Source organism: Ammodytes marinus (genome assembly GCF_949987685.1).
Source record: "Ammodytes marinus genome assembly, chromosome: 10".
In the NCBI taxonomy this organism is placed as follows: Eukaryota; Metazoa; Chordata; class Actinopteri; order Uranoscopiformes; family Ammodytidae; genus Ammodytes; species Ammodytes marinus.
The window spans coordinates 28,989,739-29,014,738 of NC_137214.1; the positions used below are offsets into that span (position 1 = coordinate 28,989,739).

At 39.9% G+C, this 25,000-nt stretch overlaps 1 protein-coding gene across 1 annotated transcript in view; it reads right to left on the reverse strand.

Annotated features, from left to right (window-relative positions):
* LOC307256997 (mitogen-activated protein kinase kinase kinase kinase 4) overlaps positions 1-25,000 on the reverse strand; it is a gene marked incomplete at its 5' end in the record, with an annotated part of 72,978 nt that overhangs the window by 3,773 nt on the left and 44,205 nt on the right. Inside the window, 15 exons of the mRNA XM_080036111.1 lie at positions 4,431-4,580; positions 6,010-6,110; positions 7,620-7,754; positions 8,345-8,488; positions 8,840-8,995; positions 9,959-10,064; positions 11,394-11,564; positions 12,056-12,140; positions 12,517-12,611; positions 14,267-14,355; positions 15,684-15,763; positions 17,590-17,660; positions 21,935-22,150; positions 22,457-22,591; positions 23,695-24,057. Coding sequence (XP_079892237.1) covers positions 4,431-4,580; positions 6,010-6,110; positions 7,620-7,754; positions 8,345-8,488; positions 8,840-8,995; positions 9,959-10,064; positions 11,394-11,564; positions 12,056-12,140; positions 12,517-12,611; positions 14,267-14,355; positions 15,684-15,763; positions 17,590-17,660; positions 21,935-22,150; positions 22,457-22,591; positions 23,695-24,057 — 2,097 coding nt within the window. The remainder of the gene's footprint in view (positions 1-4,430; positions 4,581-6,009; positions 6,111-7,619; positions 7,755-8,344; positions 8,489-8,839; positions 8,996-9,958; positions 10,065-11,393; positions 11,565-12,055; positions 12,141-12,516; positions 12,612-14,266; positions 14,356-15,683; positions 15,764-17,589; positions 17,661-21,934; positions 22,151-22,456; positions 22,592-23,694; positions 24,058-25,000) is intronic.

Sequence of the window (25,000 nt, forward strand, 5' to 3'; positions counted from 1 at the left end):
AGCACACACACACACACACACACACACACACACACACACACACACACACACACACACACACACACACACACACACACACACACACACACACACACACACACACACACACACACACACACACACACACACACACACACACACACACACCCCAAAGTATTTAAGTATTAGAATCAAAGCATAAGGAAAGTACACAAGACTGCAGATAATGATGAACATAACCCCAACACAAATGATGTAAGGAAAAGACGGACAGATATTTTCCAGGGAGAAATTCATTGCGTTCCGCTGAGCAATATTTTTCATCAACCTTTATTTATACTCGAGAGGTCAATTGAGGGGTGTGTGTGTGTGTGTGTGTGTGTGTGTGTGTGTGTGTGTGTGTGTGACCCTCATTTGAAATGATGTCGAGTCAAACAGATGCAAAGCATAAACAACAATACATGCACAGTATACAATGCAAATACATCAAATACACAACAACAGATGAAGAGAAAAAAACTATTTAAACATTTAGACAGTGATGTACATAGAAATGGCTGGAATAAAAATGACGTGAGTGAAAGTACAATATAGCCTAATTAAAACAGTTACAAGTAGAGTTTGGTAGATTTAAGATATGTCTAAATTGGTTAAAGGATATGAAGTGTATTTATTTTAATTTGTTGCTGTAAGCTGTTACAGGAGTATATAGTCATTTTTTTATTTTTTATTGAAGATATTTTTTTTTGGCATTTTTATGCTTTATTTGATAGTGCAGAGAGACAGAGGTGAAATGGGGCAGAGAGGGGAGTGACATGCAGAGAACGACCACAGGTGAATCGAACACGGGTCTGCTGCTGGGCCCGGCCCGGGAGGGGGACGCCTTACCAACTGAGCTAAAGGCGCCCCCTATATAGTCATTTGTATCTAACCATCATCATCATCATCATCATCATCAAAAGCTTAATCGGGTCGCGGCTCGAGCAGGGTTGCAGGTATCTAACTGGTTCCAAGAAATTCCTCTTACCATTTGAAAAATACATTTCTTGACAGTTTAAAAAAACACATATCCCGCCAGTTCAGAAACACTACTTTAACTAAAAGATCCATTTTTTCTTACCGCTAAAAAGACATTCATCAAACCATTTTAGAAGAAATTCAGGAACACATCAAACCAAGAATCTTCAAAAAAATAGAACAACCAACAACATCTAGCCAGGTCCCTTCAGTAAAAATTATCCTCCATGAAAGCAGAAAAAAATTAAGTTTCAGCAATGTTTCGTAAATGTAAAGATAACCTGGTAATCATAGTTTAATTAATCTTTATTTATACATTACCATGACGATCCTGAGCATGAGAACAGGCATCCACAGTCGCAGAGCAATCTTAATCCTCTGTCTCGGAATCAACATTGTTACATCTCTCTCTGGCTACACTGGGAGAAGCTGGCGTGTGTAGGTGTGTGTGTGTGTGTGTGTGTGTGTGTGTGTGTGTGTGTGTGAGTGTTTCTTTAAGTTGGTGAGTGATACATCGTGTTTGTAAGCGGTTGTGTGTGTGTGGTTTAGACGTTTGATTGTATGAATTTTCTCTTAAAAGTGTTGAGGAAAAAAAAATCTACCGTGGGTGAATATGTTCTACTGTTGATGCAGGTGTGTGTGTGTGTGTGTGTTTCTGTGTGTGTGTGTGTGTGTGTGTGTCAAGGAGTGTGTGTTGGATATCAAGCTACGAAGAAATCCCAGGCAGTGTGAAGTGTTCTGAAGGATGTCTAAGTGTAAATGAGTGGGTTTAACACACTCTGTAGTTCTAGTGTGTGTGTGTGTGTGTGTGTGTGTGTGTGTGTGTGTGTGTGTGTGTGTGTGTGTGTGTGAGTGAGTGTGAGTGTGTGTGCAAGAGAGAGTGTTGAAAGCTTGACTGTGTATGCAAGAGAGAAAAGGCAAAACGATATCAGAGCAGCAGTGTAAGGCAGCAGTGTTGTAGGCAGCTATGTGCAAAATCGCTTAATATACCAGAGGGGCGAAAAAAAAAAAGTAAAAAAAAAAAAGTAAATCTCTCGACAGAAGAGACAGACACACACACACACACACACACACACACACACACACACACACACACACACACACACACACACACACACACACACACACACACACACACACACACACACACACACACACACACACACACACACACACACAGAGAAGGAGGACAGGCAGTGTGTATTTTTAGAGTTTTTTTCTCTTTTTGCATGTCGGTCTCTCTACCTCTCTCTCTCTCTCCAACTCCCCCATGGATAGAGAAAGTAGCACACGCTAAGGGAGGCTGGGGCAGTGTGTGTGTGTGTGTGTGTGTGTGTCTGTGTGTGTGTGTGTGTGTGTGTGTGTGTGTGTGTGTGTGTCTATGTCTGAATCAGAAATGCAAAGGTATATTAAGAACATGAATAAGACAGACCGGGGCAATTCAACTCTTTTCAGTTTCGATACGATTCTGATACAGATTCCAATCGCACAACGCAAAAGTTGAAGTTTTACAGACTTGCAGAGGACATTATAACTCAAGGAAACTAGCACCTCATTTATACTTTTCACAAGTATTACCAGAACAGATTATAAGTCTACAAGCCCTACTTTAGTGTTAGTTCTGAAATGTATATTCAGGCTGCCACATGTTGATTTTTATCACAACTCTGAGATTGATATATTGTATAGATTCAACGTTAGTTCACATACACATAATGAAAATGCTAACAACACTATCTACTGAAGAAGAGTAAGTTCAATTCACTTGATCAATTCCTACAATTTTCACCAAAGATTTAAACGCAATTTGAGTGAGAAAACAAATAAAACTGAATAAAAATATGAACATGAGACATGAGTCACAACATACTGCAGTCAGTTCTACCTGCCCACGGACTGAAAACACAGGGGGAGGAATTAAGAGAGAGAGAGAGAGAGAGAGAGAGAGAGAGAGAGAGGGGGGATATGATATAGAAAGATGGAGAGAGAGAGGGAAGGCGAGAGAGAGAGAGGGAGGGAGAGAGAGAGAGAGAGAGAGGGAGGAGAGAGTGAAATGGAGATGGAGAGAGAGAGACACAGAACAAAATATTATCTTAGTAAATGCAGCAAAAGAGAGGAAAAAAATTAGGTGGAGGAAATGAGCAAATGCAAAATGCCACTTTGGTTGACTTTGAGTGTCAGAACCAGAATTTTTATGGTCATTGCAGAAGTACCACTAAATTGAGGTAGAAGCTCTCAAATTACGTGTGATAGTGGGAGGAGGAAAGAGCAAAAAGTTACAGTACAGTTGTTGAGAGCTACAGACTGAGTGGGTGGACACACAGAGGAGAGAAACAGCAGAAATGAAACAGAGAAGTGAATGTTAGTGTGTGTGGGAGGAGAAGAGGTGCATTATGGGGGATTGAGAGGAGCAACGGGAAATGACAGGGTTTCCCCCAGTGGATTCCAACAATGACGGACCTCCATGTATAAATTCTAACACAATCTTTAACCATTGCTCATTGCTCATTTTTTTTTTTTTTTTTTTTTCCGGATGCCTTCGTATGTGAGGAATATTGTGTAGCCTTTTACATGTGTGGGTAGGACACACTGAACACACACGCATTTAGTTAATACATACACAAATCATCAAAACAACTTTTTGTATGATGATTATGATAAGGTAGCCTCTTACATGTGTGGGCAGGTAGAGATCGTAAGGTGTAATAAAAATAAAAACAAAAACACTACCAAAAAAAAATGTTCAGACAAATATACGTATATACAGCTCTGAAAAAAACATTAAAGACACCACTCCAAATGTTCAGTGTCTCTCGTTGAGTGAAATGAACATTTTGGTTTTAATCTATAAACTACTGACAACATTTCTACCAAATTCCAATAAAAAATTTTGTCATTGAGAGCATTTTCAATAAATTATGTAGAGATAAAGATTTAAGAAAAATCCAGACTGGCCTCTTTATTTTTTCCAGAGCTGTATATAAAGCATACACAATATTAGGCAGGTGCATAGACTTACATGTGTATATACTGTATTATATAAGATCAAGTCGCCTCTTACATGTGTGGACAGGTAAAGGTTGTAAGTAAAAGAAAAAGAAAACCCCCCCCGAAAAAAAAATCTGACAAATAAGCACATATATATATAGCATAAAACATATTAGGCGATGCATAGACTTACATGTATATATATTATTATTATATAATATTAAGTAGCCTCTTACGTGTGTATACTGTACGTTATATAATATCAAGTGTCCTCTTACGTGTGTATATACTGTATTATATAATATTGAGAAGCCTCTTACGTGTGTATATACTGTATTATATAATATTAAGTGTCCTCTTACGTGTGTATATACTGTATTATATAATATTAAGTGTCCTCTTACGTGTGTATACTGTACGTTATATAATATTAAGTGTCCTCTTACGTGTGTGGGCAGGTAGAGGTCGTAGGGGGTTCCTGAGTCTACGTCGATGGCGTGGAACCCGGACAGAGAACCGTAGATGACCTTTAATCTCTGACCCTCCTCCACTGTCAGGTCCACAGACAGAGGCTTATGAGGCAGGCACCGGAACGACTGGGGGGGAGACAGACAGACAGGGGGAGAGACAGACAGAGGGAGAGACAGACAGACAGACAAGCAGACATACAGAGAGGGGGAGAGACAGACAGGCAGGCAGACAGACAGACAGACAGGGGGAGGGACAGACAGGGGGAGAGACAGACAGACAGACAAGCAGACATACAGAGAGGGGGAGAGACAGACAGGCAGGCAGACAGACAAGCAGACATACAGACAGGGGGAGAGACAGACAGGAGGGCAGACAGACAGACAGGAGGGCAGACAGACAGACAGGCAGACAGACAGACAGACAGACAGACAGACAGACAGACAGACATTAATCATTACTTTACCGGAACAACTGGGGATATATTTACAAATACAAGTTACCAAAACAACCATTTATATATATTTTTTTAAAGATAATTTTTTTGCATTTTTATGCTTTATTAGACAATTATGGAGAGACAGAGTTGAAATGAGGCAGAGAGGGGAATGACATGCAGAAAACGACCCGGGCTGGATTCTAACCCGGGTCTGCTGTGAAGAGGACTGAGCCTCTATGGTGGGGGGGGGGGGGGGGGGGTCTAACTGTACTATAATGTACAAATTAAATAAAGGTTTTAACTCTTGCTTTATCCAACATGTTTAATAGCCATTTTCGCAACATAAGTTTTTTTCAATACCACATTTTTCACTTCTACATTTCGTGAGGAGAAAGGGTTAAACTGTGTATAGTGTCGAAGCAGAAGTAGCTCAGGCCACGGAGGACGCAAAGAAATGGGCCAAAGCTCTGCTGAGAACCTGTGTGTGTGTGTGTGTGTGTGTGTGTGTGTGTGTCTGTCTGTCTGTCTGTCTGTCTGTCTGTCTGTCTGTCTGTCTGTCTGTCTGTCTGTCTGTCTGTCTGTCTGTCTGTCTGTCTGTGTGTGTGTGTGTGTGTGTGTGTGTGTGTGTGTGTATGTGTGTGTGTGTGTGTGTGTGTGTGTGTGTGTGTGTGTGTATGTGTGTGTGAGAGAATGTGTGTGTGTGTCTGTCCCATAGCCTGGATGTGTCACGAGTATGTGCAGTAAGTGTCTGGCTGTGGAAGTGACCATATTAAATACATTTTCTTTGTACATGTTTTATTTTCCAAGTTTTGTCCCAGACATGCAAAGATGAGGTAGGAATAGAGAATTCTACAGCTCCGGGAAAAATTAAGAGACCAGTCTGGATTTTTCTTAAATCTTCATCTCTACATGACTTATTGAAAATGCTCTCAATGACAAAACATTTATTGGAATTTGGTAGAAATGTTGTCAGTAGTTTATATCATAAACCCAAAATGTTCATTCTACTCAAACATATGGCTATAAATAGTCAAACGAGAGACACTGAACATTTGGAGTGGTCTCTTAATCTTTTTCCAGAGCTGTATTTTGTCCGCTTTTATTCCCTTGTGACCCACCTTGAAGGCCATGAACTTGTGGTAGGGTTTGGGGGCCCAGGCGTAAACCTCCACAGCGTTCTTCAGAGCAATCACCAGGAACTTTATCTTATCGTATCGCACTGAGGAAACAAAACAGACAAAGACACCATAAGACTCTGTACTTGTAGCTCTCATTGACAACCATTGTGAAATAACACACATTAAACCTGCAGTGTGTAGAATTTTGGGTTTCATTTCCTAGCAGATTTTGTAGAAAGTAATTATAATATCCATAAGTACATTTAATTTAGTGCATAATAGCTGAAAAAAATTATTTTAATTATTTATTTTACCCTTAGAAAGGGTCTCATATATGTCCATATTTCTGCATATTTTGGACCAAGGCCTAGTGCCGCCATCTTGAAAGTGTCATAGTTGGAATGTCAGCAGGTGCATTGTTTAAAATTTAGAATTGTTCTTGTCCTTGAAGGCCACTGTAGCTTCTGTTATTATTCGAAAGGGTTGGGGTTACCCAGGGAGCGTTGCATTCTAGAACTTTGAAGAACTTTCTTGATGATGTCATATTACACACTGCACCTTTAAACCTGCAGTGTGTAGAATGTGGGGTTTTATTTCCTAGCAGATTTTGTAGAAAGTAATTATAATATCCATAAGTACATTTAATTTAGTGCATAATAGCTGAAAAAAATGTTTTGAATTATTATTTTTTCCCTTAGAAAGGGTCTCATATATGTCCATATTTCTGCATATTTTGGACCAAGGCCTAGTGCCGCCATCTTGAAAGTGTCATAGTTGGAATGTCAGCAGGTGCATTGTTTAAAATTTAGAATTGTTCTTGTCCTTGAAGGCCACTGTAGCTTCTGTTATTATTCGAAAGGGTTGGGGTTACCCAGGGAGCTTTGCATTCTAGAACTTTGAAGAACTTTCTTGATGATGTCATATTACACACTGCACCTTTAAACCTGCAGTGTGTAGAATGTGGGGTTTTATTTCCTAGCAGATTTTGTAGAAAGTAATTATAATATCCATAAGTACATTTAATTTAGTGCATAATAGCTGAAAATTTTTTTTTGAATTATTATTTTTTCCCTTAGAAAGGGTCTCAAATATGTCCATATTTCTGCATATTTTGGACCAAGGCCTAGTGCCGGCATCTTGAAAGTGTCATAGTTGGAATGTCATCAGGTGCATTGTTTAAAATTTAGAATTGTTCTTGTCCTTGAAGGCCACTGTAGCTTCTGTTATTATTCGAAAGGGTTGGGGTTACCCAGGGAGCGTTGCATTCTAGAACTCTGTAGAACTTTCTTGATGATGTCATATTACACACTGCACCTTTAAATATCGACAATCACATTAATAACTGCCATTTTATACTTGTATAGCACTTCAAAACAAAACTAAACAAAATTACAAAATGCTTTATAGAGCAGAGTGAACGCGTATACACAACTATTTATTTGTTTGTTTTCTCTTCTTGTTCTTCATATTGTTACTACTACGTATTGAGAAATGATGTTTAGTCAGCTAAGTGTAAGAAGCTGTGCAAATGTAAAACAAATCCCCCTCCTCTGAAACTGCACAGTGCACCTTTACTGTGCCCTTTGCAGTGTGTAGTTTTTTGTACTGACCGACTTTATAGTGGCCACAGCCCTCCAGATCCCCCACTGACGTCCAGCCGATTCTCTTCTCCACCTCCGGGTCGTTGTGAAGGATTTTATTCCTCAGCCAGGAAAGGTAGTACAGACGCAGCTTGTTCTTTTTACCTACACGCACACAGACACACAGACACAGACACAGACACAGACACAGACACAGACACAGACACAGACAGACAGACAGACAGACAGACAGACAGACAGACAGACAGATAGTCATTTATTTTGTTGTTATTCAAATGACAGAGAGAAGGTGAATACTGTTTAGATTAAACTAAAATATGACAGTATGTATTTATTATGCAAATTGTGTGCTCAACATTATTATGTATTACAGTAGTGTCTAATATCAGAGTATTTAGCGGCACCCATTATAGTGACCTGAAAGGACAAGAAGCTATAGTTACTAAAGATGGCATCATCCACCACTGCCTCAAGTCTTTCTACAATATCAAGTGATGAGGTGAAGATGTATAATTTAGTTATTTATTCTATAGTACTTCTTCTTCTTGGTCTTCCAACAGGTGCATTTCCCCAGGACGCCCACTATATATAGAAACACGTAAGGCCTTACACTTTAAGTATTCATATTCACATTCTTATATGATGCTGTAAATATATAAGCATGTATATATATATACAGTCTATATTAATCTGTGTCAGTGTGTTTTGCATGGTTGTATCGGCAGTCCTTGTACCTGATATAGTGATGAGCACATTGAGTCCCTCCAGAACATCCATCTGCTGGAACCGTCTCCGGCTGATGAGAGAGTAGACTTTCCCCTGTCCACTGCGGTCCAACAGCCACAGACCGTTCTCTGTCCCAACCAGGAGGTTCACTCCTACAGAGACACACAGGTTATACTGTCTGTCTGTCTGTCTGTCTATCTGTCTATCTATCTATCTCTATCTACCACCATCAGAGGAAAAATGTGACTGTTTCATAAACATTTAAAAGTTAATTGTAGTCACATTAACACATGGTTTTGCATAGTTGTTTCAACCTTCTACACACATCTACTATATAAAAATGTACAAAACAAATAAATAATAGATACTCGGCCTGCGGCCTCGTACCTACGAGTCACAGCAGCACTGATATAGAGCGACAACATTGCTCCCTCTCATGTGATAATGCTTAAATATTAAAAACATATTAAAACTACAAACCAAAACGTATTAAAACTACAAACCCCAGAGTCCGGCACAGAGGACCTCGGTGTTGAACTTCTTCTTGTATTTCCTGATCTCCGGTGTGTCGCTCTGCGGACGGATGTTGGTCGGGTTCACGTTCACCACAGAACCCTTCCTGTGACTCTCTCTCCTGATTGGTTCTCCCTTAGGACTCGCTACAGGGGGACGGAGATATATACATTCAATCAATCAATCAATCAATCAATCAATCAATCAATCAATCAATCAATCAATCAATCAATCAATCAATCAATCAATCAATAACCTTTATTTTCACTGGAAAGAGACTGAAGTTTCCCTCATTTACAGTGACGACGAGCATACACAATAAACACAATCACAAGGATAACATATAATGAACAGAGAAAACAGGACTTAAAAAGGATAAGAATGTAACTAACACATCTGATGTTGCTATAAGTCCTAGTCTACCTTTTTCATTTGTGTTTGTCTGATGCTGACTCTTGTTTGTCCTGCATGCTTTATGCTTGAACTACTGAATACTTGTATGTGGTTATAATTAATGTTTTATCTGTTGCTTTTATATGTTTTTTATATGTTTTTTTTTAACTCTTTCTGTTATTTGCTTGTTATTTGCTTTTTAGGGAGCCTATTGTTACATCTGGCCAAGGACTGCAGATGGAAACTAGCCTTCTGGCTAAATCTGGCATATTTACAGAAATGTTTATTAATATGCACTGTCCCTGTCAAATAAACAAACAAATAAAAAAAATAAAAATGTATATATATATATATATATAGAGTAGTTAAGAAACATTTACAACGCATGGTGTAGTTTATTAGCGAGAACAGCCAGACAAATTGTTGAAAATAAAAATAAATCGGACAAAAAAAAAGTTAAAAAAAATATATTGATAAGGAACGTCTGCATTCAATTAAATATGATTATATAAGTGAGTCTATGTAAAATGTGTTCTGCATATGAGTGTAAAGATTCACTCACTGGGGCTCTGTGGAGGCAGGGACATGGGGATCAAACACACACACACACACACACACACACACACACACACACACACACACACACACACACACACACACACACACACACACAGAGGTATATAATGTCTAGTGCATGTGAGTGTGTGTGGACTCACTGGGGCTCTGTGGAGGCAGGGACATGGGGATGAGTCGTGGGTCGATGAAGGACAGGAAGGAGGAGGAAGAGGAAGAGGCGTTTTTACCAGTTGGACTGCCCACCGCCTGCAGGGAAACAACAACAACACACACAGTTATTACACAATATTTACTAACGTTTATATAATTTATTAAATGTTATAGCGTTATATCTACAGGCAAAAATAAACAGATATTCACTACATTTTCTTTTGTTTGGTTTTAGCCACTATCACAACTCCTGTTCAAGGCTTTAACGGTGATTGAAAACAACTTCTCCTCACACACCAAGCTACTACTGATCAATTTGTATTTACAACAGCAAGAAACACAGTTATTACACAATCTTTTACTAATGTTTTTTATTTCATTCAATGTTATACCTTTAAGTCATTACAAACAAGTTCTTAGTTTCAATAGAAGCCTGACTCTTTGGCTTCAAACACTTTGTCACGAATCCTTTTCAAATCCCTACAAATATGTATCCCAATACATTGATACTACTAGAGGAAACAACAAGAAAACACATTTATTCAACAACATTATCTATTGTTTAGTTTTGGCTACAAACACATTATCACAACTCCCGTTCAAGGCTTTAACGGTGATTGAAAACAACTTCTCCTCACACATCAAGCTACTACTGATCATGTTGTATTTGTTTGGAAGATATCGTATGTAAAACCTTATGGTGGAAGCATGAAATAAAGAAAATAGAAGAGAAAAAAAAAACTACTTTATATCACCAACAACAGATACTAAAGGTCTGTTTAAAGATATCATATCACTACTGATACATGTGCAATCAACTCCCTCTGGTGGACAAATGTAACAAATGCACATACATTTAAAAAAAAATTGGTTGTATTTGTTCATGTAACTTAAAGGTGCAGTGTGTAATATGACATCATCAAGAAAGTTCTACAAAGTTCTAGAATGCAACGCTCCCTGGGTAACCCCACCCCTTTCGAATAATAACAGAAGCTACAGTGGGCTTCAAGGACAAGAACAATTCTACATTTTAAACAATGCACCTGATGACATTCCAACTATGACACTTTCAAGATGGCGGCACTAGGCCTTGGTCCAAAATATGCAGAAATATGGACATATATGAGACCCTTTCTAAGGGAAAAAATAATAATTCAAAACATTTTTTTCAGCTATTATGCACTAAATTAAATGTACTTATGGATATTATAATTACTTTCTACAAAATCTGCTAGGAAATAAAACCCAAAATTCTACACACTGCAGGTTTAAAATATCCTACCCAAAAAATAAAATTGCGAAAAAAAATCACAAAAAAAAAGTCAAATAAAAATGGGTGAAGCCTATATGTCTCTTCTATAATTCTTAAAATCTGCCTGTCTACTTGTGTATCCCTTTTATGCCCATTCCTCCATATTCACTCACATGTAGCTGGTGGTGTGTTGGGGATCTCGGGGCGGTGGGAGACTGAGAGTAGCTGAGTTCTCGCTGCCGCTGCTGCTGCCCCAGTGCATTGTGGGTCGGGCTGGAGGAGAAGGAGGTTTTCTGCAGAAGGTCTGGGAGCATGTAGGTGTCATCTGAATCTATACGAGAGATCTAGAGAAAAGACAATAAGTGAGGTGTTAAGTGTGTGTGTGTGTGTGTGTGTGTGTGTGTGTGTGTGTGTGTGTGTGCCCGTGTGAGTGAGTGAGTGAGTGAGTGAGTGAGTGAGTGTGTACGTGCGTGTATGTGTGTGTGTGTGATCTGAACGACACACAAAAATACCAAGTGAAAGTAGATCTATTTAATAACACTTTGACAAGTAGCTGTCATCTGTAACTCTACTACTAAGAAAAGAGAGTGTGTTTGTGTGTGTGTGTGTGTGTGTGTGTGTGTGTGTGGGGTTTCATAATTTACAGAAGCTACGGTGGCCTTCAAGGACAAGAAGCTTTAGTTACTAAAGATGGCATCATCCACCATTATTTTATAGTACTTCTTCTTCTTGGTCTTCCAACAGGTGCATTTCCCCAGGACGCCCACTATATTTAAAAACGTGTAAGGCCATTAAGTTTGTCCCTTCTGTGTATGTGTGTGTGTGCGCAGTGTACCTGGTTGAGATTGTGATGAGGTTGCAGTACAATGCCATCAGGTATTCCTCTGAAGTATTTCCCCTTTCCGTTGGACAGAGCGGACCTAGAAACACACACACACACACACACACACACACACACACACACACACACACACACACACGCACACCCACACACACGCACACACAGGTCAGATTTCAGACTGCAGGTAGATAGTGTGGTGCATTCATAATGTGGAAACTGGATCAATACGTCCTCAAGATCGATGGCACTGAAAAACACCACAGTGATTTACTGACTTACAGAAATGTTTCAGTTGTTGATTCTACTGCTAAGAAAAAACCTGGACGTACAGCAGAAGGTATAAAATCCATGTCTGATCACCAAAAGCGTAGCTCAGAATTACCTCATGGGGGGGATGACAGAAGTTACGCACTACAGCTTTATCAGTACAATAAGCACAACGATGAAGAACTCACCGGTTGCGGTCCTCGTCATCACTGCTGCCGACCTCGTCACTGGAGGAAGAATATTCTGTGGCTTTGTTCAGTCGCACCAGAGCCGATCTGCCTCCCTGAAGGACGCAGGAGAACATAGATAAGATTGATTTTTTTTCTCAAAATATATTTAATGCACCTTTTTTATTTTTGTTTACAACACACACAAACAAACACATTAAACCTGCAGTGTGTAGAATTTTGGGTTTTATTTCCTAGAAGATTTTGTAGAAAGTAATTATAATATCCATAAGTACATTTAATTTAGTGCATAATGGCTGAAAAAATTTTTTTGAATTACAATTTTTCCCCTTAGAAAGGGTCTCATATATGTCCATATTTCTGCATATTTTGGACCAAGGCCTAGTGCCGCCATCCTGAAAGTGTCATAGTTGGAATGTCATCAGGTGCATTGTTTAAAATTTAGAATTGTTCTTGTCCTTGAAGGCCACTGTAGCTTCTGTTATTATACAAAAGGGGTGGGGTTACCCAGGGAGCGTTGCATTCTAGAACTTTGTAGAACTTTCTTGATGATGTCATATTACACACTGTACCTTTAAAACAATTTAATAATTTGTGTATTTGTATGTATCTTTATTTAACTTTGCATGTTGATGTTTCTTCTAGTCTTGTCATCAAAACTGTATGTGCTAAGTGTGTATCTCTCGTCTGTATAAAACAATTTAATAAAAAAAATTAAATTGGTGGAAGATCAAACAAAAACAGACTGTTGTCTAATGTGGTACAGGTTAAGATGAATACAACTGTGGCTCAGGTGGTAGAGCGGGTCGGCCGATGATCAAAGGGTTGGAGGTTCGATCCCCGCCCTGCCACCTGTGTCATAGTTGTTGTGTCCTTGGGCAAGACACTTCACCCACCTTGCCTCGTGTGAATGTCGATAGTTAGCCTGCTGCTATCGGTGTATGAATGTGTGTGTGAATGGTAACGTGGGAAAGGAAAACAGGTCTCCCTTGTAAAAGAGTCTTCGGTCTCAATGGGATTTACCTGTATAAATAAAGGTTAAAAAAAATAAAAAATAAAAAAATACACAACACTTTAAATTTCAATTTAGGCAACATGTGTTTGTTTTGTGATGAAACTGCTCCATATTAATCAAGATCAACGAAGCTAGGAATGTTTGAATGATAATGTTACTGACAGGCCTTCTTGCTAACGGTAGAGCACAGTCCACATTTGTGGAATGTGTGACAGAGCATTAGCCTGGTCCAACCAGACCATCGTACTTCATTTCATTTGTACAGAAGGTCTGGAACTGCTCTATTCTCCGTTCTCAGCCACTCGCTCTGTTCGCTGATTGGACGGCCGGAAATTTTCCTGAGCTCAAACACATGAATTCACCGCAGCCCCAGACTGACTACTGAAGGGAAAATTAAATTTTACAGAGCATCAGGGGCGGCAGTGGCGAAGTCGGTAGGGAGATCGCCTCTGGAGTGCAGGGTCGGAGGTTCGATCCCCCGTCTCCCCGCCACATGTCGAAGTGTCCCTGAGCAAGACACTGAACCCCAAATTGCTCCCGATGGTTCAGAGAGCGCCTTGCATGGCAGCTATTGCCATCGGTGTATGAGTGTGTGTATGAATGGGTGAATGTGGTAAGATATGTAAAGCGCTTTGGGGCTGAGAAAATCGGCTAGAAAGCGCTATATAAGTCAAGTCCATTTACCATTTACCATTTATCAGAATTATTTTAAATTGAAAGTAAAACTAAATGTACCTGTGAATGTCCACTGGTTGAGTTCTCTTGTGTTCTTCTGTGCTGCTGTAGACGGTGCTGTAGAAGAGGGCTCTCCAGATTGAAGAAAGCTACAACACACACACACACACACACACACACACACACACACACACACACACACACACACACACACACACACACACACACACACACACACACACACACACACACACACACACACACACACACACACACACACACGAAAACATGAACAAATATTCTTATATATCCCTCGACTTACTTTTTGTCTAACCATAAAAAATATATTGTACCCTACTTCAAACTTTGAAATCCTACTTTGGTGCCGTCCTCACAAGAATAGCTATACACTGGTAACACACACACACAAAACGCAGACAGACAGACAGACAGACAGACAGACACTCTCTCTCTCTCTCTCTCTCTCTCTCTCTCTCTCTCTCTCTCTGTCTTGCCTCCGCTGCCGATTTACAAATGATAAACTGTATATCAATGCAACAGAAACCATTATCACCAACAGTTATAGTTCAAAGATTAAAGCAGCTTTTTCTCATTTGTTTCTCGATCAGATAAAAACCTTTTCAAGCAGAGAATGAAACTCTGAGAATCATTTGATCTGTTGCTGCGAACAAACGCAGCTGCCAAACTGTGTGGGAGGACACACACACACACACACACACACACACACACACACACACACACACACACACACACACACACACACACACACACACACACACACACACACACACACACACACACACACACACACACACACATGGGGGAACTTTGAAATACTAAACATATTCTCTCCAGCGCAACTTCCTCTGTTCATTCTATCTCTCCACATTCACAACAACAGACAAGATCATCTTCCAGGGAACACACACAGAGCAGAGCTTTGAAATAAATGAGTTGTGTTTTTCACTCTTGATATAGACACACACACACACATAGACACACACACACAGACACACACACACACACACACACACACACACACGTACAGCTATACTTGTGAGGACATTCATTGACATTCATTGCATTCCCTAGTCCCTTACCCTAACCCTAACCATCAAAACTAAATGCCTAACCCCAACCCTTACACTAACCCTAACATAAACCTAATTCATACCTGAACCTTAAAACCTAGTGTTAACCCTCAAACAGCCCTTTAAAGGCCTGTCCCAAAGTGAGAACCGGACAAAATTGAGATGTTAAAAAAATATATTAAACATTGAAGGGTGTCAAATTGGCCCCAAACATAATAGGAGGGTTTCAACAAACAACTTTGGAAACATTTTAAGCCACCAGACACCAGAAAATAATCTAAAAAACTGTATTTTATGGAGGTTAATTTGAATTGCTCATACAGTAGGTAATAGCATGTAAGATTATGAGTTAAATAGACACATACCTTGGTGGTTGCTACTAGTGGGGGAAAGTCCATGAGACGCAGACCGCCCGCTCCTATCTGCTACAGACACTGGACTGCCACTAGATGGAGACAGACACACACACACACACACACACACACACACACACACACACACACACACACACACACACACACACACACACACACACACACACACACACACACACACACACACACACACACACACACACACACACACAGAGAGTAAACATACAGCTCTGGAAAAAACTAGACACCACTCCAAATGTTCAGTGTCTCTTGTTTTACTATTTATAGGCATATGTTTGAGTAGAATGACATTTTTTGTTTTATACTATAAACTACTGACAACATTTCTACCAAATTCCAATACATTTTTTTGTCATTAAGAGCATTTTCAATAAGTTGTGTAGAGATGAAGATTTAAGAAAAATCCAGACTGGTCTCTTAATTTTTTTCCGAAGCTGTATATGATTGACGAGTGATTAGGGTTGCAAAATTCCGGGAATCTTCAGAGTTGGAAACTTTCCATGGGAATTATCTGGAAATTATTGGAATTGACAAAATGTCGGGGCTGGTTTTCCGCCCCTTTGCAACCCTACTTTGTGAGCAACGTTATACAATCCTACAAGTCCCCTAGTCTAAACTGGATCCTTCACGCAAACGACCCGATTTCATCACCATTATATTCAGCTAATCATCTGAGCTAAGCCAATCAGATCGGCCCGTGACTGATTGCTCTCTGATACAGTGTGTGTGACTGTGAAATGCATTGTGGTGTGATAAGAACCCTCACATAAACAGGTGAATTTGAGCTGAAAGGATATGAATATGATAGTAATTTCTTAGATTATTTATAATATTTATTCTCCTTTTCTAATTTAAGGACATTCAAATGTACCTCTTGTTGGACTGATGTAACGATGCCTGTATTTTTCTGCTTGTTTGTATTAAAAAACCTTATAACAATGTATAAAAAGGAGAGGTGGGGGGGGGGGGGGTTGATCGTGGTGTAGTGGTTAGACCCGCCCCCCACTCCCCACAGAGTCTCAGTCCTCTTCACAGCAGACCCGGGTTAGAATCCAGCCCGGGTCGTTCTCTGCATGTCATTCCCCTCTCTGACCCATTTCATCTCTGTCTCTCCAAAATGTTTAATAAAGCAAAACAATGCCAAAAAATGAAATGAAAAAAAAGAGCCCTCAGATGCAGCCCACTCATAATTTTAATGAACTTGATACTGTCCATTTACAGTGATGCATTCATTATAAAACAGAGGAGAAACAGATGTGAAGTGAGTGAGTGTGTGTGTGTGCGTGTGTATATATGTGTGTGTGTGTGTGTGTGAGTGTGTGTGTGTGTGTGTGTTGGGGGGGAGTCTTGGCCCAGTAGAAACACTTGAAGCTTTGGGACAAAACTGTATTTTTCGAACGAGCATTGTTTGATTTGTTTTATAGGGTCAGTTAAACCCCCTCTGAACAGAACACTGACATATTAACACCTCATAAAGTGGATACGGCTAACAAGCGAAAAAGAAAAGCAGTCGACTATTATGCAACCAGCAGACATGGAGCAAGATTGGTCTCCATACAACACAATGACCTCAAAGACACTTAAATGCTCTGTTGGTGTGTGTGTGTGTGTGTGTGTGTGTGTGTGTGTGTTTTTGTATCTGGTGTGTAGGCGTGTGTGTGTGTGTATTTGTGTGTGTGTGTGTGTGTGTGTGTGTGTGTGTGTGTGTGTGTGTGTGTGTGTGTGTGTCTGTGTGTGTAAGCATTTGTGTGTGTGTGTGTGTGTGTGTTTTTGTATGTGTGTGTGTGTGTATTTGTGTGTGTGTGTTTTTGTATGTGTGTGTGTGTCTGGTGTGTAGGCGTGTGTGTGTGTGTGTGCGTGTGCGTGTGCGTTGTACCTTGAAGCTGCTCTCTTGTGTCCCTTCACCAGCTCTCGACAGTAGAACTTAGAGGTAGTGCGTTCCGGAACCTGCAACATTTACACAAAACAGACGAAGAAGAAAAAAGATGAATTGATTTATTAGATTTAGCAAATGTTAAAAAAAACAATAAGAAGATATATTTAAGAGACAGTAAGTAAAACATTTAAATAAAAAAATTCAAAAGGAAACCCAGAATACCCCTCAAGTGGCTAGGCATGTTATGTTGTGTTCCCTACAATTATTCAAAAACATATAACATAAAGATGAAATAAAATAAAATAAAATAAAATAAAATAAAATAAAATAAAATAAAATAAAATAAAATAAAATAAAATAAAATAAAATAAAATAAAATAAAATAAAATAAAATAAAATAAAATAGAATAAAATAAAATAAAATAAAAGTAAAAAAAATATTTTAATTCATTAATTAATTAATTAATTAATTAATAAAAAAAAACATATAGTCAACGTAAACAGGGACAGAAGAAAGGAACAATCAAAAGAGGAGAGGGAAAAAAGGACAGAAAAAAATTAAAAGTATTCCTGAAAAACTAATTCTGTTCTGAAGGCTATTGATGGAGTAAAATATTTCTCGCAGAATTTTAAATGATAAATTAATCAGCGGGGGGCAAGGCAGTGTGGGTGTTCACTTATAATGAACTATGTTTGATTGATAGTTCATTGAAAGTGAACACACAGAGACCAACAGCTTGTGGTCCATATTGCGCCGGTTTAACTTTTCATACGTTTAAAAGGCAGCTCTCTTTACAAGGTTTTCTAGTCTAGCCTAGCAACGTTTCAGCTAATTATAGGACACACACACACACACACACACACACACACACACACACACACACACACACACACGCACACACACACACACACACCAAGCTTCGTATTTGTTATAGGAACATTTTGCGGTTATGAAAAACTTTATGTCTAAAAAAAAAAGTATACAGTGGCCGCGAGGGTGTAGAGTACAGGGCTGTAAAACCTTTACTAGCCCACTGGGACGCGTTTATTACTGAGAATCTAATGAGAGGACTTTGGTGTGAGATTTCCTAATATTTTTCGTGAAATTCCCCCAAAAAACTCATGTCCCAATCTGATAAATTATAGTGTTGAAATATTATCTGAGTCAGGAATATGTCTTAATATCTTTTAAACAATGTTGCGTTCGTGATATGACAACAGCAGCATTGTGAAACCACTTCCACAAAAAATCAGTGTGAAGAGTTGCAAAGGCCTGTGTTTTAAAGCTATATTGTGTAACTTCTGTGAGGAATTTTGAGTAGTTACAACAACACTGTCCGTGCATCTACATGAGGTAAAGCCTTCTGTGATCACGCATGGATTTTATTTGACCGTCTGCTGTACGTCCAGGTTTCTTCTTAGCAGTAGAATCAACAACTGAAACATTTCTTGGGCTCTTCTTGGGGATTTTCTCTGAGCTCCTGCACTAGTGTTGGTAAGAGTGACACCAGTTTGTAAACGCTGCCATACTGAGAAATACAGAGAGAGTTTTGTGGAGCTGATAGGCTTGATCAACTTTGTGTCAACTCAAGTTAGGCAATGGCTTGAATGTAACCGGAAATTCATTTATATGAAAAAACTTACGCACAATAGCTTTAACCAATGTTGCATTAACGTTATCACAACAGGAACTTTGGGTAATCACATAAATCAGAGTGAGTGTTGCAAACTTTTGTCTTTTTAAACTAGATTTTTTTTCTTCCAACATTTCGTCAGAGCGACAGAACAGCTGGTGACTTCCTGACCCAGATCATCTCCTGGGTTACAGAGAGGAAGACACACCCAGCAGAACACACACACACACACGGTCGCGCATACACACACACACACACACACAGAACACACACACAGACACACACACACACACAGAGGCTCACACACACACACACACATGCACCAAACACACACGCAGACACACACGCAATTCACACACACACACATTAGAGCAGAAAGTCTGGGTGTGGTGGGAAAACCTATCATCCTACTGACAACTGACAAGATGCCCACGTCCTGCATCTGGCGCACACACACACACACACACACACACACACACACACACACACACACACACACACACACACACACACACACACACACACACACACACACACACACACACACACACACACACACACACACACACACACACACACACACACACACACACACACACACACACACACACACACACACACACACACACATCTTCCTGTCCGTTGTTTCCTCTCTACTATTGCAGCACGCACATGAAATTGACACTACAGCTTATTGTGCATTACAAACACCTCTAATACACTGATGCACCACTTCAGTTTATTTTAATGAGAAATATACAGACGCAAACAGACAAGGTTTTAGTCAAATAAACACCTCAATGTACATGTTGGACCTTTGATTTATACTAGTTATGAAAGAAGACATGTTATGGAAGCAAAATCGCCCAAAATCTCAAAATGTATCACTGCCTCAAACAATAGATATATTTGTGCCTGCTGTGTCTTGCTTTAAACTTAAGTAGTGTCCCTGCAATCAGCGTAGAGAGTATAGTGAGTTATGAACTGCTCTCCATACAGCCTCCTGTTGCTATAAACAAACATAACACTGCAAACCAGCAGCTTTATTGGGCCCCCCCTGGACTATGTGTGTGTGTGTGTGTGTGTGTGTGTGTGTGTGTGTGTGTGTGAGTGTGTGTGTGTGTGTGTGTGTGTGTGTGTTTGGCCTCCTTCGACTCTCTGAGAGCCTGTAGCAGTTATTAGTGCTTCTATTAACTCCATATGCTGCTCTGTTAGTAAATACACTAATGGCATATTATGTGTGTGAAACACCTAGTGTGGGGGGGGGGGGGGCAGTGATGTGTGTATGTGTGTGTGTGTATGTGTGTGTGTGTGTGTGTGTGTGTGTGTGTGTGTGTGTGTGTGTGTGTGTGTGTGTGTGTCTGTGTTAGTGTGTGTGTGTGTGTGTGTGTGTGTGTGGAATGCAAATTAGTGAAGACAAGAGATGTTTTTAGTTAGGGGAACTTGATAGCTTAATGGTGGAGTCAGTGATTCTGGAGAACGCTTGTTGTCGAAATCACTTTTTGTCCAAAATCAGTGAATATCTCCTCACGATCCGCTACCTGTCTGTACTGTGTGTGTGCGCTGAATGAAAAATCTGGTGTTAATACACAGCCTAGGCTCTGTAAACTGGTGTGTAAACAAAGTGGGGCCACCACTAGCAACATGCCAGTTTACAGAGCCTAGGCTGTGTATCAACTCTGGCATTTTTTAAGTGCACACACAGTAAGGAGCGGTAGTGGACCTTGAGGGTATTCACTGATTTTGACAACAAGCATTTTCCAGAATCCGGGACTCTCCTCCCAAAAAGATACAAACAAACACACACACTTTCCCTAAAACACACACACACACACACACACACACACACACACACACACACACACACACACACACACACACACACACACACACACACACACACACACACACACACACACACACACACACACACACACAGCATGCCAACCTCGTGCTGTCTTCACCACTTCCTTAGCAGTGAATGACCCAAACACAGGATGATCGGCACATAAACACATTCTGCCTCGTGTGATGAGATACATCCTGCGCCTGGCACCACAATAACAACAGTTTCCTCTTTCCATGATGCCAACCAGAGAAAAATAAACTTGATTTTATTTCTGTAAGTTTCATCTAACCCACTGGCATGTGACTAGGGGGTGTGAATCCTGGGTTTCCTCACAGTGCAATATTAGATCGATTCATTGGGCAATAATATAATATTTGGCGATATCACAAAGTCTGCCGTGATACGACTTGATTGCTGCGATAGATGAGACGTTATTATTTAACGCAACCTGTTACATTTCTATCAACTCACAAATAAATTATGATTTTACCATTTTATTCGTGAGCTCTTCAAGATATTTAAATTATATGCACCAAAGCCTGTGCGTCAATACTGTTCGATCTAACCCCAACGAATGGATATAATGGATATATTGATGTATATTAATGTATCGTTACACCCCTGCATATGACCTAATGTGACATCCAGCAGGTAGATTGAGATTGTGTTTCATGCATTGCCCTGATATACAATCACCTAATTGAAGAAAAATTTAAGAAAATGTGTTCCAGCGTTTTACAGTAATGTGTGCAGAATTTCAAACCTTAAAAACTCATGATTTTAAAATCAAGCATAAAATCAAGCATTTCCCAAACTTTCCATACACTGTAAAAACCCTGTATATAGGATAGTCATTTCTCACCTTAGGGGGGGCGTCCACAGCGCTCCAGAACACGTCATCAGTGTGCGCCGTAGGGGACATGTGAGGGGACATGTGAGGGGACATGTGAGGGGACATGTGAGGGGACATGTGAGGGGACATGGTGGGGGCCGAGGGGCTAAAGGGCGACAGACACACGCTCATGTCCGACATGCTGCTGCTGTGAGCCGCCTCTCGACTGACCCGCAGGTTGGCATTCTGGGGGAAAGGAAAGGTTCATCCAATAATTGTGATAGTCAATTGTAGTCATACATTTAGCAACACCACTAGAAGTACTACAATCAATGGAAAGAGCATTTTTAAATAATGCAATCAGAATCAGAATTGTTTTATTGCCAGGTGCGTTCTTACATTATTTTTAAACTAAATATTTTATTATAATTTTTAAAGTAATTACTTCATTTGTATTCTTATTAAGATGGTGCAAATGTATGTTTGTGTTTGTGTATGTTGTAAAAAACAAAAAAAAAACACAATAAACATATTGTGGAAAACTGTATGTACCTGGTTGAGGTGAGCTCTCTGCATGGCGGGGGTACAGGGGCTGGAGCTGCTTCCTGAGCCCAGCCTCGAGTGCACCTGGCTGGGCAGACCGGCCGCCAGCAGCAGCCTGGCCAGGTTAGAGTCCTGGACGTCCATCTGCAACATCAAACACATGTTTAGACTGGAATCATAGATAAAGATTGACTTAGTTTAATCAGGTAAATAGTTTAAGTGTTAATACATGATGTCCACTGCGACATTATTTACATTTAAAAGTTTTAAAAATGTTATTATATATATATTTTTAGCCCACTTACAATGCCTTCTACTTAACCTGTGTGTGTGTGTGCGTGTGTGTGTGTGTGTGTGTGTGTGTGTGTGTGTGTGCAACATACTGCGTAATTGTCTTGAATACAATGTTCATCATCTATCATATAATCACACTTCACAAAGATTAAAAGGTACATTTCGACCATGTTAGACAAAGGTTCTTTGTCCAAATTCTTACTACAACTTTTTTGACCCATGAATCAAAGGAATCTTCTCAAAACCATTTATAAAAAGTTTTTTTACACACTGGTCAAGACATAAGAAGAGGTGAGCAAATACATCATTAGTAAACTAAGGTTTTTAAGCACTTTGATGCTGATCATCTAAAAGCTTAAACTGAAAAGACGGGAAATACTAATAGCGATTTAAATTCAACTTAATCGGTTGTGTCAAACTTCTATAGAAAGATAGAAAGCGAGTCTGTCTGTTTGAAAATGCCTTCTGATGTAACCGACGCCTCTGGTCTGTTTCCTGTTCAAGCTCCTTGTGTGGTTTGGTCGCTATGCTAAGAATAGAGCGTAGCAACCACATGTCAGATGGGCAAATGTCTTGGTTTCTATATAACTTACTAAACCAAATATTCTATGGGACATTTGGTTGACTTTCTTTTACTTTCCCTTAAACATAAGGTGCTACCAGGAACTTTTAAATATTTCTGAAACAGTCAAATTTTTCCTCTGATGATCAAAAAATCAGTGCAAAGAATGCCATTTTTATATAGCTTTTCTTGATGCCTTTGTCATGGGTATACGCTCACACAGGAACAACAGCTGGTGTAGTAAAAACAGTACCGCTTTTGTCCAAAGGGGGCGCTAGAATTTACACAAACTGAAAGTTCCTCGGTGCACCTTGTGAAAATAGATAGCTTGACAGACAGACAGACAGACAGACTGACAGACAGACAGGCGTAGGAAGGCGGGGTTTTTTACCGCTGATTGCTTGTTGCTGTTTGCAGCTTGGCGATTGGTTGATTGAGCAGCAGCAGCAGCAGCAGCTATAGCAACAGCCTTAGCAACAGTAACACCAGCGGAATTCCCACTATTAGCCGCCGCGGTTAGCTTGTGTAGCTTGTCTGCCGGCGTGGGCTTCTCTCTCTGCCTCTGCCTCTCTCTCTCCCTGTGCCTGTGGTCGTGTTGTAGAGACAGTAGCTGGGTCTGGTCCTTGGGCAGCGTACGGTGAGATCTCCTGCCCACCGAAGGGGCTCCGATCTGGGGTACGTGAGGGGAGAGGTGGGCCCCTTGATGGTGGATGTGAAGCAGTTGTTGGTTTGGCTTTGGAGCCACGCCAGCGAACTATGTAGCACAACATACAAAAGCACATAGACACATATAGGAACTGGCAAGAGACTGGGAGTGTCTATATATGGAATAACTTGTATACTGTGTAGTCAAAAAGGTTCATTTAGTGAATTGGACTCGAGAGATTGACTTATGTCGCTAGGGGCAAGCGGGGGAACATTGACGAGCTCTGGGAGCCATACATACAGCTCTGGAGAAAATGAAGAGACCACTCCAAATGTTCAGTGTCTCTCGTTTTACTATTTATAGGCATATGTTCGAGTAGAATGAACATTTTGGGTTTATAATATAAACTACTGACAACATTTCTACCAAATTCACAATACATTTTTTTGTCATTAAGAGCATTTTCAATAAATTATGTAGAGATGAAGATTGAAGAAAAATTGGAGTGGTCTCTTCATTTTTTCCAGAGCTGTATATAGTGCTGTTCATGTTAATGTTAATGGTGAGGATGTATGACTTATTTAGGAGGGAATGTTGAGACCCGTACAGCTATTATACAGCTACTAGAGAATTATGAATTCAGCCCACCGTAGCTAGCAACATACCCGTTTACAGAGCATAGGCTGGCTGTGTACTGGATTTTTTTTCCCCCAGTGCACATACAGTATGGACAGGTAGCGGAATGTGAGGAGATATTATCTGATTTTTTCAGTTCGGACAACAAGCTTTCTCCAGAATCACACTCAAAGGTACTGTATCATTAGACTTGTTTCCTTTACTGCTTCTGAACCCTTAAACCTGCAGTGTGTAGAATTATTTCCTAGCTGATTTTGTAGAAAGTAATTATAATATCCATAAGTACATTTAATTTAGTGCATAATAGCTGAAAAAAATGTTTTGAATTATTTTTTTTCCCTTAGAAAGGGTCTCATATATGTCAATATTTATGCATATTTTGGACCAAGGCCTAGTGCCGCCATCTTGAAAGTGT